Source organism: Scophthalmus maximus, chromosome 21 (genome assembly GCF_022379125.1).
Source record: "Scophthalmus maximus strain ysfricsl-2021 chromosome 21, ASM2237912v1, whole genome shotgun sequence".
Classification (NCBI taxonomy): Eukaryota; Metazoa; Chordata; class Actinopteri; order Pleuronectiformes; family Scophthalmidae; genus Scophthalmus; species Scophthalmus maximus.
This window is the reverse complement of record NC_061535.1, coordinates 7,522,120-7,541,450: the sequence shown is the minus strand read 5'-3', so window position 1 is coordinate 7,541,450 and position 19,331 is coordinate 7,522,120. Positions and strand designations below refer to the sequence as shown.

Below are 19,331 nucleotides of genomic sequence, written 5' to 3'. Positions count from 1 at the left end.
TATTTTTCAAGGCTCCCACATCCACAGAGATACAGAGGAGGGGAGTGGTCACGCCGGTGGCTGGGACCAAACAAGATGGACTCATCGAGTGAAAACCGTGTCGCTGTAGCTTCGGGTGAGGGTGGGGAGAAATTATGAGCGGCAGCCAGGGAGGAAGAGAGCGGAAGATTGATGACACAAAAAAAAAAAGGCAGAAAGAAACGGTGAGAGAGAGGAACTCGGGCAGCGAGAGGATGTGACACGACATTAGTTGTAGACATTCCCTCTGTCACCGCGTGGGAGCGTAACCCAGCGGATGCTTTATGTCGGTGCAGCTCGCTATCACCCGGCTGTTCCGCTGGGCTCTCGGCCCATGTTGACACAACAGAATCAATTTGTTCTTACAGCTCACTTGTACACTTGTGTTGCATGGAAACACGGACGGTGGGATCAAAAGAGTTTGACAGAACCCCTATTCAAAAACGTTTTAGTCTCATTTTTATGACTGAACAAAACAAAAGTTACAACTTTATATTTGCAACTAAATGGAAGAGTCCTGGCAGATAAAACATACAGCAAATACACTGCTGCAAACGAAAGAGATGGTGGATATGAATGAACTTCCGACTGAAATGTAATGTAAAGATGAAAACATCTACAGCGTGTGAATGTACCTGGTATGAATTCAACTTTTCCAAAAGGATAACTTCACACGTTCATCCACAGCCGCTCAGGATGTGATCAGTTTCTCTCAACTTTTGACATTTGCCAAACACATTGATTCAAATAGTTTATTTTTTTTCGTCACATTAAGCATATTTGTTCTATTTCATCTAAAATGATGCAGCTGCTACCACATCACAATTTAAATAATGATAATACCAGAAATATAAAATCACAGATCACATTAATTGCAGTAAGTTGATGCAATGTAGGATGTGGAGCATTAATGTGTCTTAACGGGGAATGTTGCCACATTCAGTCTGTCTCTCTCTTCATCTGTTCTCTCCCTCCTCCTCCTCCATTGTCTCGATCAGATGTCAATTATGTTTCAGACTCAGAGTCATAAAGAAGAGGCAGAGACAGATGAGGGGAGTCTCGGAGCCTGAAGGGCAATGACAGAGTTGGGAAAGAAACGCGGACAATGGCGCCTCTGGTGGAGGTTAGGGGTAGTGACAGGGAGTCCTCTTGTCACTGATGGAGCCTTTAATCTCTGACAAAGAATCTTAGTGATGACTTTAAACTTTTAACTTATGTGGTGACTGAAGAGCAGAAGCAGTTGCTCACACAGTTGGTCATGCATAGTGGTGGAAGAAGTACTGAGATCCTTTATTTAGGTGAAAGAAATAATACCACAGTGTAAAGAATTCACTTAAATGTACTGATGCATTATCAGCAAATATGTGTTTTCCATACATTAACATGTAAACAGCCTTTTAATGTGGCTGGTCCATGTGTAGTTGATTTGAGCAAATTCATATCCTGTTGATAGTAAAAAAGGAAATACTCAAGTGAAGTACAAGTACCTCAAAATTGTGGCATTGTTTTTTGAGTCATGATTTTGACAATAAACAAAATCCAGGAACCCAAACAACGGTACAGACAAAACTCCTCAGAGATAATAACTCAAAATGCTCCTGTAGAATAGTATAGAATATCTTTAAAAAAACGTACTGTGTTGCTGAGGGTGTGAACAATACAAGTAAATATCGATAATATAAGAGCAGGGTACCTGCAGGAGGAGATGATACTTCAAGACTCGCTGCATAGGAACCACCAGCAGGTCCCTTAGTGTGAACTTGCCGTAGTTGGCTCTCTTTGAACACTCCTGTACAGACACAGCACACAAAACAAATCAACCAATCAGTCAGCAGTCAGTCTCAGGGTTCACTTCAGTGAAAACAAAGAGTTTGATTGAGCAAACTACTGAAGCGTCATGAAAACTTCACATTAATGTACAACAGGCTGTCATCGCCTGCAGTGCCTCAGGTCACCACCTGAGGGCGTCCTCTGACATGTGGAGAAATGAATGTGTCACTGTGGCTCCACATTACAATTTGTAAAGTATTTCTTCAGGACAGTGATGATGGCTCACCTCCAGCTTCATGCGGACGTCCTCTCTGTCCTTGCTGATGTCATCCAGAGAGCCGATGGCTGTCTCCACGTGGCTGCAGTATTTCCCGTAGATCAACAACCTGGACCAGACGATAAAGTGAAGAAACTTACTGACTGAAAAATCTCTGCCCCTTTTAGTTCTCAGCTTGGTCTCTGGATCAGAGGGTCTCAGACTACGCACTGGCTCATATGTTCCTAAAATATAACAGAGACTAAGGCCATGAAGCGGCTTATAAAAAACAAAACCAGGTCCGAAACATTCGATGTAAAGGAGCTGAGACAGCAGTTGCGTGGTCTTGCCTCTTGGTTCTGGTTCTGGCAGCTGAGTACTACACAGTCTGGAGTCAGTTATTATCGGACCGTTTCAGGGGTTCGTGTGTGTGTGTGTGTGTGTGTGTGTGTGTGTGTGTGTGTGTGGACTGGAGAATGACGGTTACACAGAGTGTGCCGTACCTCTCTTTGAAACTGATGAAGATCTGGTAAAGGTTCTGGGCACTTCTGTGGTGGACTGAGTCTTGGATTTCCAGGAGTAAACATTTGTGAACTTTCACCATGTCCTGAAACACAAACAGCAAACCACTGCATCAGCGCTCTGTTATTTGAGGACATTTTATAATATAAAGTGGAGAAACCACTCGATAAACTCCGACGGGTGTAGGTTTGGAATGTACTGTGCACGAACACATGAGCAGAACTGTGAGTATTTTAATGTTCAGTGTGAACAGGAGGAAAGATTACAGCGAGATAAAGGTATTACAATGGCCATAAGGAGTATGAACGTTTCTTTTTAATGAAAAAATAATGAAAGCTTCCTAAAAACCAAACATGGTGCTAATAACTACTGTAAGACAGAAAAGCTGCACATGTGAGTTGGTGAAATTAGGAAATGTTTGTTTTCTTTTTTATTGAAAATGGCCGAAGGCCGACAATTATTAACTGATTAGTTTTATATTTATCTCAGCTCTACTTTCATTTCAAACATTCACATTACACCTGGATGGAGAGCGCAGAGTGACATTTTCTCTATTAATATCAGTGAGTGCACATTTCAATGTGTGTATTAAAAGTACATTGACATTCAGTAAACAGTGACCCCCAGTTGACCAGCTACTTGGATGATTACACCGTACAGTGTCTGACAGTGACTTACCGGGATGTTCACAAACACCCTCTCCATCTCGACCGTGGATAAAAACATGGTGAGGGGCGTCATGAAGTGCTGCACAAGAAAAGAGAGAGAGAGAGAACGCAAGAGATTGAAGCTCGTCCCTCTGGAGTCAGAGTGGGAAGGTCATTTTGCGAGAAGTTATTATGATAGAGTTGCAAAAAGTTGCAGTCAGCAAAAACCAGGAGGACCGTCTGGGTCACGGCAATAATCTCATTTTCAGAGTTTGCGATTTAATGATTTCCTCTCGGAGAGCTGCCGCCGCATAGCCACCTCTACATCTCAGAGGAGCGGGCGAACACAAACTACATTCCACCATCCACTTCATATCCAAAGTCATCTAGTGCGATGCCCCGCTGGGAAATCAGGCGAGCGCTTTTCCCAGGCGTGGCCGTGCACAAGAGGGAGAAGGCAAGTCGTGGAGAAGGGGCTTTCCTCGCAGTTTTTGGTCTTCGGTGCAGTTTTGCGCTGAGCAGCGCCGGGATGACTCATTACCCAGCGCTTATGTCAAAAGTTAAAAATACGTTCTCTGCCTCATTTCTCTCTTGAAGCACAGATTTGCTCCAATGCTCATTATTTCTCGCATTTTACCCCAAACTGTGTGATTACAGTCGGCCAGATTTATTGGATTATTCCTGCAGATGTAAAGATTTCAAATAGCGTATGTTGTTGCAGGATTAACATCACACTCAATAATTAAAAACTTAATTAAAGAAGATGGGAGAAGTAGTTATTTAATAAATGTGTCTTATTGTTCATACAACAACTGTTTTACACTTAAATTGGCTGAGTAAATACAGGTGCTGTTACCATAAACCTAAACACTGACATGTCAACATCAGTGGATAGCAGCAAAAGCGTCAATCTACCGACATTGCATATTTCAAAAACTTAATGAGCCTCAGTTTGTTGTTTAATCCACACAGGTAAATGTGATCCCATCTGTCACATAGGTCAGTCAGTACCTTCTCTATAGACTCCAGGGTCTCAGTGTATTTCTCCTCTGTCTGCTTGATCTCTGTTAAACAGCAGCTCCTGATGTCAGTCTCCGCCTGCTTGTGAAACGCCTACACACACACACACACACACACACACACACACACACACACACACCCTTCTGTTACTGTCAGCGCAGTTGAGTGTCTGACCAGATGACATCAGTACAAAAATTTTGAGGCCAGATACAACAAACAGAGACTTAATAATGTGAGTGAAGTCCTACATGACAGAATTCAGTGAAGGTGTGAGTTAGTGAGAGGACGACTGACCGGAGGCGGGAGGGCTTCTGTCTTCATCAGGTCCTCATAGATCTCTCCTCCATCTTCATCATCATACACGCAGTCATACAGATCCTCCTCGTCCTCCAACTCGTTCTCACTGCAGCACACACACACACACACACACACACACACACACACACACAACACAATAACGTTACATGGCATCACAACCACATGAGAGGTCCACACACACAGAAATGATTTTTATAAGTGACGCCTTTTCTGACTGCTCACATCTGAGCCAATTACTGTATCCTAGCAAATGCATGGCCTAATAAGACTTCATAATATAAACTTTATCAACAAAGTTGCAAAGTGCAAAACAGAAGGTTCAAATAAAACAACAATACAACAAATAAATGAGACGGAAATTAAAATTAAAATAAAAATCAGACAAGTGATTTATTATTATTTTCAAAAGAAACTATGTTTTTAAGAAAAGTTCAGGGGTTGGAGGGTGCAGGTGAAGCTTTTACTGTGCTGGCTGAAAATGCTGAGGATGCATCTGAGCCATGTCCAGTAATAAAGACATAAGTTCCTGTCTTGAGACGCAGTCAGAGGATTTAGGCTTGAGAATAAATAATCATAAAAACTCCAGTCTGGGCTGCTGCACAACACCTACACTGAGCCAATGACATTTCAAGATTTCCCCAGAATCCTGTGTCCCTGTTTTAACTCTTCATCTTTTTATCCTTTGTTATGTGATCGAATATGTTTAAGGGCGACTTGTTTTCATCGGTTTTACGTTTGTACAACCTTTCAGAGTTATTATTTAAAATCGCCCTCTGTATTCAGACCAGTCAGTCAGTGTGTGACGTATTGATAATTTGATTTGATTGACTTTGATGATGAATTACAGAAACACAATAATCCCAAAACAACACAAAAAGCCCAATGTTTCACATGACAACAACACTGACAGTAGCACTGTTCTCTCCCCCCCTAACGTATACGTTGGATTTGGTGGCATCTAGTGGTGAAGGTGCAGATTGAAGCGTGAGAACCTGCACTGGCCTTCGGGTAACATGAAGAGTCGTTTGTCTGTTCTGAGCTTCTGTAATACAACACGGCAGACTCCGTGGAAGACGACCTGCTGATAGATCCTCCTGATTCCAACACACTGGACCTTTAGACCAGAGAGGCAACATTTAACCGAGGGGCGGCTGCGGGGAACAGCCATCCCCTTCAACAGCCCCGAAGTGCGGCCAACGACCCCTGCCATCGCTGTCCACGCTGAGACCAGGCAGCTGGCCGAGATGCCGCTGAGCATCCTGAACCAGCCGGGAGCCGACTGCCTGTCGGGCCTCCGGAGACTCACTGCGGCGCTGTCCAAACAGACTGCAGATGGAAAAGTGCAGCAGTAGGAGAACAAGACGAGCTACGCTGGCTGACGACAGGAAGCCCCTAACCTGAACTTCAATTTTTATGTTTTGATAAGCAAATGCCATGAACAGAACAATGGTGAATGGTGGCGTAAAAAAAGAGTCACATCAAAAATTCCTAACCAAGCCACAGTTGATTGTTTTACATCAGATTCAGTTTTCATATCGCTGCATTTATTTTAGATAAAAGGCTCTACATGGCACTGTTAATGAGTGCTGGTTGCAATGCGTGTGGATTACGAATATGATGATTTTGTTCCTTTTTTATTTTCCAAGGTGAAATAATTTTTGTTTAGTTTTTTTGATAATATGAAACCCAAGTTCATCATATGTTAAGTCCTTACCAGCATCAGACAAAGTTGCGCGTTTCAATGTCAGGTTCAATCAGGTTCATTAGATTCCCCGAAACAGTTTGATCAAGTTCAAACAGGGTTCAAGGGGACTTTTGTAAATGGAAAATGTGTTATTCAAATCGCAAAAACACGATCTTAAGTGCGTGGGAAGAGAGTGTGAACACAGGCCGAGAAATTTGTCAAGCCACAACCCACAACACATGTGGTTAACAAGAAAAGAGCGGGACGCGTGCATGCTGGCAGCCGTGGAAGAAGAGGCTGCCTTCCAGTCAACACCTGCAGCCACAAAAGCCTGTACATTCTGTAGGTGGAGGCGAAATAATCAAATGAAGATCTGTGAGAGATAAACAAAGGGAAGGGGAAACGTACTCTATGAGATCCACCAGGTGGTTGTAGATATCCTCATCTTCAACGCTCTGCTCTGTCGGAAAGGGCCTTTACGGGGGAAAACATTTTGTGTTAGACTTAAATTGTACTTTAATTGTTTATATGAAACAATATTAAAAACCATAAGCAAATTGTTTCATAGTGTGTGGTGTCATTTCATGAAACACACCTGATTCCAGTTTGTTGTGCGTTCAGCGTGTGGGAAAGTTTCGATAGTGTGTCCATGACCTGCAGAAGAAAACAGAAGATGTGTTATTCTCATGTTAAATCTTTTACACCACAGGAACATTATGCTGCACTTCTCAGAGGAGACACATGAGGGCGGCGTTCTCACACACTCCAACAACCGCCACTGTAAATGTGCTGCACAGTCACGTTCCATGGGAGCTGACCAGGCCGCTCTCACCAAATTAAATCATCAAATATCAGAAATAATATCGGTTTTAACATCTGCATTTTTTTTATGTGCTGCTGAAAGTCAGAACACACAGTCAGCTGTATTATTTCTTTTGACATGACGACAGGAGGAGCAGTGTCTGCAGTGTGCTAACAGCGGGACATGAACATGAAATGATTGATCGTGCTGAGAAGTTAAGCCGCGTGCCCCCGCGGGCTGACACGATTGCTGTTAGTATGACACATAATTTCACGCCGCTGTGCTCCGTCCCGCCGGAGCCCTTGACCCTCCCACAGTACGTGTGACCTGCTTGACTAATCACAGCTGAGGTCACCTGCTGTAAACAGCTTCATCATATCAGAGTCAACGCTCAGCAGGGGAGTCTCGCTCATTCGCCTTCGGCAACCGGGCCCACAAACCTCCTTCTTTATTATTATTATTAGGGGTGGGTCGTCCACTGAAGTCACTGATATAACAACACGGGCGTGAGGGTGGAAACATGCCTGCGCGCTCACATTCACACAAACGCACCAGCGAGTTAACGTAGACACGTCTGCCCTGGAGCATCAGCTCTCTGTGATCAATACTGATCACACAACTGGCAACTCCCCCCCCCACCCGCACACGGAACAAACAGTGGCACACAATGGACAGGAAGAGCAGGAGCATCGTGCTGTTTCTGCTGACATCCTTTAAAACCCTACGCTGGACCACAGCGCGCCTCTGGGACTAATAATGTGACGGCACACAGCATGTGCCTGACATGGAACTGACATAAAAGTGCGGGACTGATGCTGAAGATTGATGGACTTGGGGCTGTTTTGTCTGTATCAGTATTCAGTGCGTTTAACCCAGAAGGGGTCTCCAATTTGAGGTTCTCTGTAGACGAGCAGAGTGGTATCGATCATCTGTAACGATATGTGATCAATCAACCCGTATTACACCCGTATTATACACGTCACCGACTACAGTGTAACTTTTCATAATTCTGGCAAAGCATTTCATCATCGCACACATCAGACACGTCAGTGCATCACTGACACCGTGAAACACATAAAGCTCAAACTAAATCAACATGGGGGGTTGGGAGGTGCACAACGTACATTCATAATAATAATAATAATAATAATAAACATTTGGTGATTTTGCGTCCTTAAATAGCACGTCGACTTTAATGCTTCATGACATATAAGTGTTTAATTCCAGTTTAGCTTGATTGTTGCCTGTAAATAAAACGCATTAAATTCTAGTTTGTTTACTTTTTATAAATAATATGCCGACGAGGAGGCAGCACTTTTTTCAGCGGAGGTGTGTCGCGCAGGTATTCCCTGTAACTGCCTCTCTGTGGCCTGAGAGACATGACTCTGGACATTTTTATAATGTGTGACAAGATCTGAGTTTCTTTTTATTGGCCCGGATCTTGTCTCATTGGATTATGGTTGGACACTAAAAGGGACATTTATCGCCACTGAAACTTTTGTCCTTTGTTACAGTTTTGAGCATAAGCGTGGGGACTGTTTGTCAACTGTGTTGATCATATCTAACTTGTTTCTGAGGGACCCATCCAGTTGATAGTCCTCACACAGTCACTCGACAGAGTTGATCTCCAGTAATGCTCCAGAGGCCAGCCGGCAGGTACTGCACACCACGTATGAACGCTGAACGTCCACAGCGGGCTGAACAGAGCTTTCAGAGCTTTTCCAGCTGTAGCTGGCACGGTCTCGTTTTGTGGGACGAGTCGTGTTGCATTGAGCTTTTTGGCCTCAGCGAATACATGAGTCACACACACACACACACACACACACACACACACTCGCAACAAAACTGACCATCCGCACTCAGCAGAGAAGACTTTCCGAAGTCTCGCATCCACCAGCGGTCGCACCACTAATAACAGAAATGTCAAGAACACAAAGGAAACGAGCGGTTGAGATGTCTTTAATTTTAGCAGAAAAACTTCATTAGTCAGCGGAGCAAAAATGTAGATGATTACTACCGTTCTCAGAGAGGCTTTATGCGAGACTTAAAAATACCTTGTGATTCAGATGTCACGAGGGCTGCAGTGCATGGTGAGTTCTGCTGAAACAGCGAAAAGACAAGAAAAGCAGCACTGCACACAGTGAGACTACATTGAAGAAATCCGAGCTAAAAGGTAGAAGGTTTGGTGACCGCTGCGTGTGCACGCACATGTAAAGCTGAGGTCAAAGGATCAGCAGAGGATGGGTGGAGGTGAAGGGGGACGGGGGGGACGCGTGGATGGAGGCTGATAAACCTGCGCTGTCTGAGCTGCACCGCTGGATCTGATGATTCACACCGGGGCGATGAAAGCAGGGCGAGGGTGTTTGAGGGGTGTGTGTATAGTCACAGTGGCTTCATGCAGGTGACTATTTCTCCCCTGACAGCCAGAAGTTCAAGCTGTTGGGTTTTCCATGTTCGTAATTTAATCTTGACAAGTGGAAAGAGCTTTGACACGGTAACCGCGGGACTATATTCACCGAAATCACAGATAATATTCCCGACATCAAACGTTCGTCCACCCTTACTTTTTGCCGTCGGATGCTCGACATTATCAGACTGTGACGGTGGGATTTTAATGGGAGCCGACAGCAGGTATAAGGACACGGAGAGGACACAATGTTCCGGCGGTCAGCATTCAAACCCACCGATCACATCCTCTCTATTTATTCTGAGATGCCCTTCACCTCCAGAAAATGGCTGATGCATTTTAGATGTGTAACGTGCCAACAAATTTATTGGTTTCACACACAGCCCGGCGTGCTGTCCCAGTTTCCTGCACTCTGCTTTTACTCCACGTTTCTGTGGCTCGTGTGCTTTTCTCTCTTTTTTCCCCGCCTCTAAATTACAGATTTTCCTCTAAAAATAGAACCAGTTAGATGACCCAGTGGAACACATACAATATTTCATTTCATTTGTTTAAAGACTAATGAACACTCTATTCCTGTTTTCAGATTGTAATTGAGGTTATCTACCCACTGACACATTCTGAAATCAGAGCTGGAAATGATGCAGTGTTTGAGGGGGTGTGTGAATCGGAAAATTAAATCAATTGAATTATGTCATTTGCAGCTCTAACGCAGTATCTTCATTTTTTCAACGACAGAAATAAAAAAGACTAATAGAGTTGTAGGGTTGTGTGGAAGCTACATCGCTCCTCATACCAGACACCAGACTGACCAGGGATCAGCTGTTTGGCGGACGGTGCCTTCAGGGTCTTCACACCCCCCCCCCCCCATTTGAGGTAAACCAGGAGGGAATCACCCGAGGGGGTTGACCCGACCTCAAGGAACACGCAGGTGCGAGAGCATCTTCAAACAGTGTTACCATCAACTGGAGCCTTCACTGTGTGATATCAGAGAGCCCCCCCCCCCCCCGCTGCTTTGAGCAAGCACTCATTTCATTTCTCAGAGTGCCTTCACACTGTGTTTGGGACAGTTTATATTTACTGCTTCAGTTTGTCGCCTGCACTAAGACTAAGACGCAAAGTCCCTGGGGACGAGTCAGAGGGTGTCGATTTCAAGAAGTCCCATTTTGTGTAACTCTGAAGTATGAGGCAAAAAGCTCTAATTTGGCCCTGGTTCCAAAAGAAGTTTGAAAACTCTGAAGGGTTGTTAGGGCTGAAAATCTCTGCCTGCAGATGTCTTGTGTCACTGCATCAACATGCGACTTTTCCACTAACCTTTTAATGCCACTGCCTCTCTTGTTTTACCGGCCACGCTCGGAGACACATTTACAGTGTGTTGTGTATTATAGGGGGAAAAGCCAAACGGCTCTTCTCTCACACACACTTTTCCCATCAATCATTTCGCTGCTGAAACAGTTTGGAGATAAAGGATGAGTGAGTGTTTAACAAACACAAATCTACATTTTTTAAAAAGCCGACACAGTGTTGGTGTAGAATGTGTCTGCCTCACAGATGTGTATTAAATTCAATCCACATAGAGGAGCCCGTAAAATCCACTTTGGCTCGGAGAGAGAGTGACTTGTTAATGTTTGGCAATCAGTGCCACGGCTCATTAACGCCCATAATCCATAATTAGTGTGTTTGGATATACAGACGTAGAGCTGATTGGAATGAGGCACACGTTTTCCATTTGTCCTCAATCTTCATTGCCTGAATCATTTACTCCACTGCAGTCAAACACCGACACTGTTTAAAGGGCTCTGTTTAACCATGGCAGCTCATGGAGCATGCTCTCCTCCAGGCGCATGTCTCAAAACCGTTGTGCATAGTCTCACCAGTAATTATGGGCGTGTTTTTGGGGTGCAGCATGCAATTAACCAATCAGAGCCATCTCCCATTCTATCTAAAAGCCAGCTAAGTTTGCATTTTGGTGGATATTTCCAGGTAGTAAGAGGGAGACATCTCTGCAGAGGAAGATACAATAGATTATCATCATCTGTGTGTCTTGTTCACTCGCCTGTGTAGGTGCATGTCACTATCTTGATACTGCAATACTGCACAATGACTTCAGACTCGGTTTGTATTTGACAATTTTTTTGGTTTCCACTGCTTCAAGATATCAATGCACCACACCTCATTTTCGAGACCAACATGCGAACACGTAAACCAAGTGGGCGCTGGAGAGGAAAATTAAACTGAGTCAGTGTGAAACTAGCAAAGACACCTTGTGTGTGGTAGAGCCCTGAGATGACTACATATTCAAATATACTTGGACTGATAAGAAGAACTGACTGAAGAGCTGAAGTGATAAGTACAGGAAGCTTAAAAGGTAACACGTTGTGGCCATACATTTCAAACTTTAATCAACAGAATATACTTCGGATTAGGATCCTCCCCATGTCCTCTAAGTTTGTCAAACTCTTACTCCAGCTGTTGGACTCAAGTTCTTGCACGGGGAAACTTAGGGAAAGCCGATCCTCTATCTCACCCCCCTCTAATAACTTAGCAAGGTCAAAAGCGAGGTGATCCTCTCTGTCCAGGTAAATCAACCCCCATGGACTGGAGCGGATCCTCGGAGGCCTTCCTTCCTGTGCTCCCTGAGTGTTTTATGTTCACATTAATAGGCGAGCATATCACTCAACCAAGTGATCGCACCCTTGCTTGGTTTTCACACCAAGACAGAAACACACACACACACACACACACACACACACACAAACACACACTAAACCTGCATACTAATGTTCCCACGCTGCTTGAGGCCTTGATGCCCAAACAACTCTGATCTGCCAAGACCTCACTTTGCTGACAGGTGAGGTAACTGCAGCCGAATTTCACAGGAAGCTCACAACTGACCACACACACACACACACACACACACACACACACACAAGCTTCATGAATGTATGCCAAGGGTACTTTCACTTGTGCTTGTGTGCAAACGCATGTCTAAAAAGTCGATTTAAAAGTACAAGTCGATCAATCAGTCAGTACATTAGCACATACATTCTGCAACTCATTTGATGGTGATTCATTTGATATTTAATGTACAAAATACCGCCTAATTCCAGCTTCATAAGAGAAAGGAATTGTGTCTTTCCTTTTGTGTGAATGAACTAAATATCTTTGGGGTTTTGAGTATTGGTCGGACGAGTTTTGAGTTTTAGAGAATCGGGACAAGCACTGCTTCACAATTTTAGAACATTTTACAGACCAAACATTGAATCCATTGATCAAGTGACAATACCTGCTCCACACTTCAGAGCCTGGGAAGAGGATGCTCTTTGTCACAAAGAATCTGATCAATGTAGGACAACTTTCAACCTCGTTTCCTGCATAAAGAAGCACAAAAGAAACTGTCTGGGGAAAACTGGGAAATTAAAAAAAGCTGCTTTTTTCAATTATGTTGCAGATCGGTTGCTGCAAGTAATTATGCCAAACAAGTAAGAATGGTGAGATGGTGATTATCCTGTAGGAGGCATTTTTGTAATCCAATTTTCATCCAGATTTTTGCATCACTGACTGTTTTCTTCACTTTTGTGGTGAACAGAAGAGCAACTGTTTTCAACAGATCTGTGCATGCGAACCTCAGCAGTTTACAGTCATCACAGACTGAAGGAAGACTGTACGTGATTTAAATCGGTACCGGCCTTAAATTGAGTCTGCTAATAACCGAGGACAATCAGACAAAGGCATAGCATGAAGCGTCCCAGAGCTCTGGTGTGCACTGCTGTTATTATCGTTGAATCCGCTGTGGCAGCCATGCTAAAGACATAACCGCCTCTGTCCACCCACTTGTGAACTAATCTACACTGAACACAATCTCCATTGTTTCATCACGTTGACATGACAATCTCATTCCCTCTCCGCGGAAACACTATCCCGCAGTTAACTGAGGATGAAATGAAGCAAATGGGGAAAACTAGTCTCCCCAGGGGGTCTTTCAGCGCAAAATATAAACTCCGCTGTTAAGAGTCAACCGCTGTAGTGAAGTTGCCAGGATCCCGTTTAAAGGCTGCAGATTTCAGCCCCTCGTGGACTCATGTGGGGAGCCAAGACTTGAAAGACTGGCCAAAACCATAACTAAGTGTAAGAACAACTTTGAGAGGGCCGTGTGCGTTGTAAACGATGTCCCGAGGCGGTCAGTGAAAATCCATATGGACATTCCTCTGTATTTCTTTTCCCTCCCAGAGCCTTTGATCCCACTGTCAGTCATGGACCCCTACGCTTCAGTTTGAGTCAACCCTGCCCCCCAGACCAACACGTGGGACGTGAAGACTCACAGGAGGCCACAGCAATTGATGAAACTGTTAAGCAGGGAAATTGTTCCGCAGCATGATGAGAGAGACACTTCTTCCGTCAATAAAGGGAAATTGGGCACACCCCCAACATTCATTCGTTCAGTCAGAGTTGTGCTGGTTCTCCCTGCGTGATCCAATCAGGATCCGATTACACCTGGGACACCAAGGTGAGGGCAATCACCTGGTCGGGAGGGTAGAAAAGGCAGCAGCTCTGTGGCGCTCGAGGGCCAAACCTGAGAAGCACTCAGAAGGGAAAGTGCTCGCGGTCCAGAAAATTAAAGGCGCCCTGGTTTTCACATCAAATGAATGAAACACGGAAAGGTCTTTGCCAGTTTCGTCTTGTTGTTGAAATGAGGGAGACACAAAGTTCTCTAGTACGTTTTAGATAAAACCGTTGCAGGTAGCAAAGTGCCTCGTGATTTATGAGATCCAGCAGCCACAGTATAGTTTTTGTGGCCAACAGTAGACACATGGAGTATCTTGTGGCTCTGCTTGATTTACAACCATACTGAGTGACTTCAGGTAAACAATGGCAGAAGCGGGGTTATCCATCTTGTTGCGCCTCGCTCCACTATTCATCAAGGTAGTTTACATGTCAGCCATTTTATCACCCTCTGGATTATAGTGTTGACCAGAGCCATGACAGGCAAATACTCACTGAAACAGTGCCATGAATTCAGATCTCCATGGAGGAAGGTACAAACATAGTGACATCTATATCATTGGCTCAAGATGTCTTCAAGAAGTCTGGAAAGTAAATTAAGAATTCCCATATGCCAATATCCTTTCAGTCCTGGCTGTTGGTCTGGTAAACTGATTTAAATTTTGAGGACATCTGTGTTGGCTTTTATTGATCTGTCTTTGTTTTCTGCTTTATTAGGCTAATACACCTCCAAAGAAACCCAAGGACACTTTACTAATCGAAAAAGACATTCAGTCCATAAAACTAGATGGAAAAACAGAAATGACGATAAAACATGCATATAGATAACAGAAATATACAGCATGTCCTTCATATAGTACCAGGAAAAGGTAATCTGAACAGGTGACTTTTAAATAGCAATTTAAAAGAAGCAACAGATGCGCAGTGGTGCATTTCTATAGGTTAGTAACAGCTACACCGAAGGCCCTGTCACAGATGGTGCGGAGCGTGGAGGGGGGGAGTGAGGAGCAGATGGGCATAGTCATCATGTAGGTGTGGAGGTGACTGGAATGAAAGGTGCCAAAGCCATGGGGGGATTTGTACACAAGAACAACTTTAAAATGAAAATCGGAGCCAGTGCCATTGTTCAAGATTAGGGGTGATGTGTGACACTGGGACACATCACTGGGACTCTTGCAGCTGACATACTGAAGTCTATTTAACCCCCAGAGAGGGTATAACAAAGAGAAGAGCATTGCAATCAATGAGACAGGGTCCAATAGAGGCATGGAGTAGTTTCTGCAACCGTTTGGGAAAGAAAGAAGCATAATCTGAATAGGTTCTTCAAATGAAAGACGGCTGTTTTTGGAAATGCTTTTGGTATGTGAGTCAAAACAGAGGGTGGAGTCTAGAATAACCTAGATCTTTGACCTCAGCAACAGAGGATGTTATGAACCCAGGGACGGACAAATACAGGAGAGGATCTCTGCCAAGTGTGGCTGGGGAGGAAAGGAGCTTCAGGTTCATCCTGGTTCGGTTTGAGGTAAATGCATCCAAGCATTAATCTCATTTACACATTCTTTCAGATTGGAAGGTGATAGTGTCTGAGGGCTTGGTGTGAGCGAGGAGTTGTCAGATGCAATATGCAGCATTACGAAAGCTATACTCAATCAGGGCTGTAGCAGAAAAGAGGCTCTGCGAGTAAGAGTCTGATGCAAGTCATTGTAAGAGTGGGGATATCCTGCTGATGAACCGAACATGACACATCAAAACAAAGCGATGAATCCAGAACTGGCTCTGAGACGGCAGCAACGAGCACTCCAACCCCGAGAAAGCCAGTCAAAGCCCTGTCTCATTGTAATGCAACAAATCCTGGGCTGTGCTTCTACAGCTCTGGCCACAAATAGTCGGCGTGTCATATCTATATGGCATAAGTGGGTTAGCTCCACTTAGCATACCCTGAGGAGCTGCCATTACAATCATGAACAATTAAACACGTCTCGCTGTGCGGCTCCTACACATTAGTCATGCGGCCGCGTGCTATCTCATGATGGTGTTTCTCAGGAATAATTTGATGTCGGAGTAAAACATGGCACTTAAGCGGGCAATTGCTACACCAATTGCTAAAAGCACGTCCTGTGTTTGCAGCTTTCAGTAAAAGGGAACTCAAATATCCACAGACAGACAGAAACTGACTGTTTCACTCCTAACACTATCAATATCCCTCCTTCATGCCCATTTAACGCAGCCAATCATCCAGCCCTATAAAGGAATGCATCCATATCGGACCAATCCACACCTGACACTTTATGTCCCTCTGTGCAGCAAGGCAACGAGTCAAGAAACAGTCATGTTGGTTTTAAATATAACTATCTAAGACTGTGTGGGCCCCCCTTACAACGCTTGGCTACATGTTAACAATCGATGCGAAAACTAATTGCAATATGCAATAATTAATATCACTGTACCATCAAATTTTATGGCCAAATCTTTTCTCCGTGGGGTTAACACCACCCCAGCCGGCAGCTCCATATGCTCGTGGAAAGCCCTGCTGCCACTGTCATGGTTCAGGACTCTGCCCTTGTGATTAACCATTTCCACAATATTCCCATGAAACTAAAAGTCTAGTGTTGCTTATAACATTCACGTACACAATTCCTTTCTGTAGTTACCCAATCCAAGCCATACGTTAACCATAGTTTAGTCACCATGGGCAGATTTTGTAGAAATCTTAAAAAATGTAAGCACCAAATGTAAATGTCACTGAACGCGTTTGGCGATTCTACAGGTGTCTGTGGTGATGTGGCCATCACAATTCCACACATGTTGGCTTTTACTTTCAAAGTAATTTAATATAAGATGATTTGCTAAACCCTGCCCTCTAATTAACAATGAGAGCATAGCACAAGCATGAACATACCGCAGTACAATGCTGCTTGATAAGGTTCAACATCAGACTAGATAAAGAGATTAGTGTTGATGAAAGCCTCCCTGAGACACTTACATTATCTTTCATTAAACAGTAGATTGTGTCTTAGGAGAGACATAAGAAGACGTTTCATCCCAAGTCTGTGTATGAAACTAATTACAAACTATCCACTATGGTCACTTACCAATGTTTTACTTTTGAAGCTGTTGCGTTTGCTAATAATCCTAAAGTGGAATGTGCATGTACAGATATTTACCTTGTCTGTAATTGTTGTGTATCTAAGGGATTATTGTTCAAAAGTTGCCACTGATTAAGACTTTTGAGAAAAATCCAACGTGGGATTGTGAGTTATTCTATAATAGTAAATGTAGCTGTATGGGAGAACACGTCCACCATCTGTTTTTATGTGAAGCAATTTCAAAAGCCTTGTTTCCACGACAACACTCCAGTAAAATGCACATTGTCCAATTGTGTTTTATTTCATGTTAACTGAACCAGACAAGAAAAATATTGCAGTGCCGTAGTCTTCATCAGTGTCTTCCGCAATTCAGAGAACTCGAATCCAAACCACAGCTCGTGCTGTAAGGCTCCCTCCACTCCACCACGTATTTCTTCATCTGATTCAGACTTGTTCTCCTATTGCTCCTGTGATTTCAGCTAAACTACCTCTGTTTGGATATTATATAACACACAGCAGTCAGTATATTATAAGGCAGGATAAGATTTTCTGAGCACTGTGGAGGATGGAGATTAGCTTTTAGAATTGCCACCCACTCCACCTCCACCTCTGGGAAGCAATACAGAGAAGAAAAGACCCCAACCCCCCCTCAGACTTGGAGCCTTGAGCATCTGGAAAAAGCATCGTTGACATACATAGAGTCATCTGCACGGCTTCTGCAGGAGCTCTTTATTACAGAAAACATCTCAGCCAGATCCGAAGAACATAAATGTCCCTGTGAAAACCCGAAACGTTGCTGTTCGCTCAGACGCGCTGGTGAGATGACAGATGCTGCCTCCAGCTCCTCATCAAAGATTTAGAAGACTTTTTTTTAAAGATGTGGCAGAGACAGGGGTTACACTTGTTGAAAATAAACTCTTCCCTCATTCATCTTCTTTTAGATGAAGCCAAAAGTTGCCCAAAGGAAACTGGCCCCCCAGCAGGGAGATGGTGGGGCGAGGACAGCTAAATAATCATCCAGAATCTACATAATTACCTCATCTCAGAGCATGGACGCCCACTGACCGTGGACACTTCATGGTGTTTGATGGTGTGTTCATATGTACCATAATGAACTTATATGACAAAAGATAATGCATTGGTTTAAATTGCACATACTGTTCATAAATGGGCTGAATAATTTGGCGTTACAGCATAACAACATTTGAGTTTATCTCCATGGAAACACAAAGTCTTTATGTCCCGTCTCATAGCGCACTTCATCCAGGTTGCTCCCCTTGTGGTTCAGCCGTCTCGCACTGCTAGTTAGCATTTAGCTCAAACCTAAGTTCAACCCCGCAGTCTGGCTGTGTATCGACGTCCTGTCTTGTTAGAGCCCTGACGTTCTCCTCTTGTCAAGGTGGAAAGGCCTCTCGAATAACATTTAGACAGTGAAAACCCAAATCCAGTGCCGTACTATTCCAAATAAACTGAAGACATAAGGTATATTATATATGAAGAGGTCAATTTAAGGGCATCCTACAGACAAATACTGTGGTGGGTAAAATGCTTCAGTTCTTTATTATTGAATAAACTGATCATCTCCTTAAACAACACTAACAAAAGTGTAGTTTCAGCCTTGCACACGAAGACATCAGTCCGACGCTGTTATGTTTCCTTTAGTCACAGTCACAGATGTATGGTCTTTCCTCTGTAGTTCCAGGTAGCACAGCGCTGAGTAGTGAAGCTGGGGGGGGGGGGAGCTGTCAGAAAGTAGGACAGTGAGGGGAGGAGGGCTGGTTTGTAGACCTGCACTTCAGTCCTCCATGTCTTTGATCCTGGCCACAGTGGCTTAGCTTCACATACACTCAAGGCTGGCCCAGACTCAGCGGTGGCCTACAAATACCTGGCATGTCTGCATGGCCAGGTAACCTCAATACCCAGCAGCAACCTGAGAGCCACAGCCTCACACTTGAGTCTCTGCACATTCACAGTGGGCCTCACACAGCAACCTGCCAGTCAATACAGGGCAACGTGGTGATGTGTTGAAGGAGTCACATAGAATTACATCACAAAACAATCGTGTGATTTGAATGCTACAAAAAGATTTCACTGGGAAGACTTGCAAGAGGAAGACTATCAAATATCTGTGCTGTATTCTTATAATCTATGCTCCTCCTTTGCAGAAGAAAAGAACCAAATGGATCTTTAAAAAGGAGTCGGCATATTTTCAGCAGGGCTACCTGCTGTGGGAATGTGGTGTCACACATTCAATGTGAGGCTCCCTTTGAGCTGGTATGAACTGCATGGCACACACACACA

General features: G+C 44.0%; 1 protein-coding gene across 2 annotated transcripts in view; it reads right to left on the bottom strand.

Moving 5' to 3' along the window:
• LOC118291010 (guanine nucleotide exchange factor VAV3) overlaps positions 1-19,331 on the bottom strand; it is a 72,912-nt gene that overhangs the window by 34,266 nt on the left and 19,315 nt on the right. For both annotated transcript variants that reach the window (XM_035618864.2, XM_035618865.2), the window contains exons 3-10: positions 6,831-6,889; positions 6,644-6,709; positions 4,528-4,636; positions 4,225-4,326; positions 3,245-3,313; positions 2,548-2,651; positions 2,075-2,174; positions 1,712-1,807 (exon numbers count right to left, since the gene is read on the bottom strand). In XM_035618864.2, the coding sequence (XP_035474757.1) occupies positions 1,712-1,807; positions 2,075-2,174; positions 2,548-2,651; positions 3,245-3,313; positions 4,225-4,326; positions 4,528-4,636; positions 6,644-6,709; positions 6,831-6,889 (705 nt within the window). The remainder of the gene's footprint in view (positions 1-1,711; positions 1,808-2,074; positions 2,175-2,547; positions 2,652-3,244; positions 3,314-4,224; positions 4,327-4,527; positions 4,637-6,643; positions 6,710-6,830; positions 6,890-19,331) is intronic.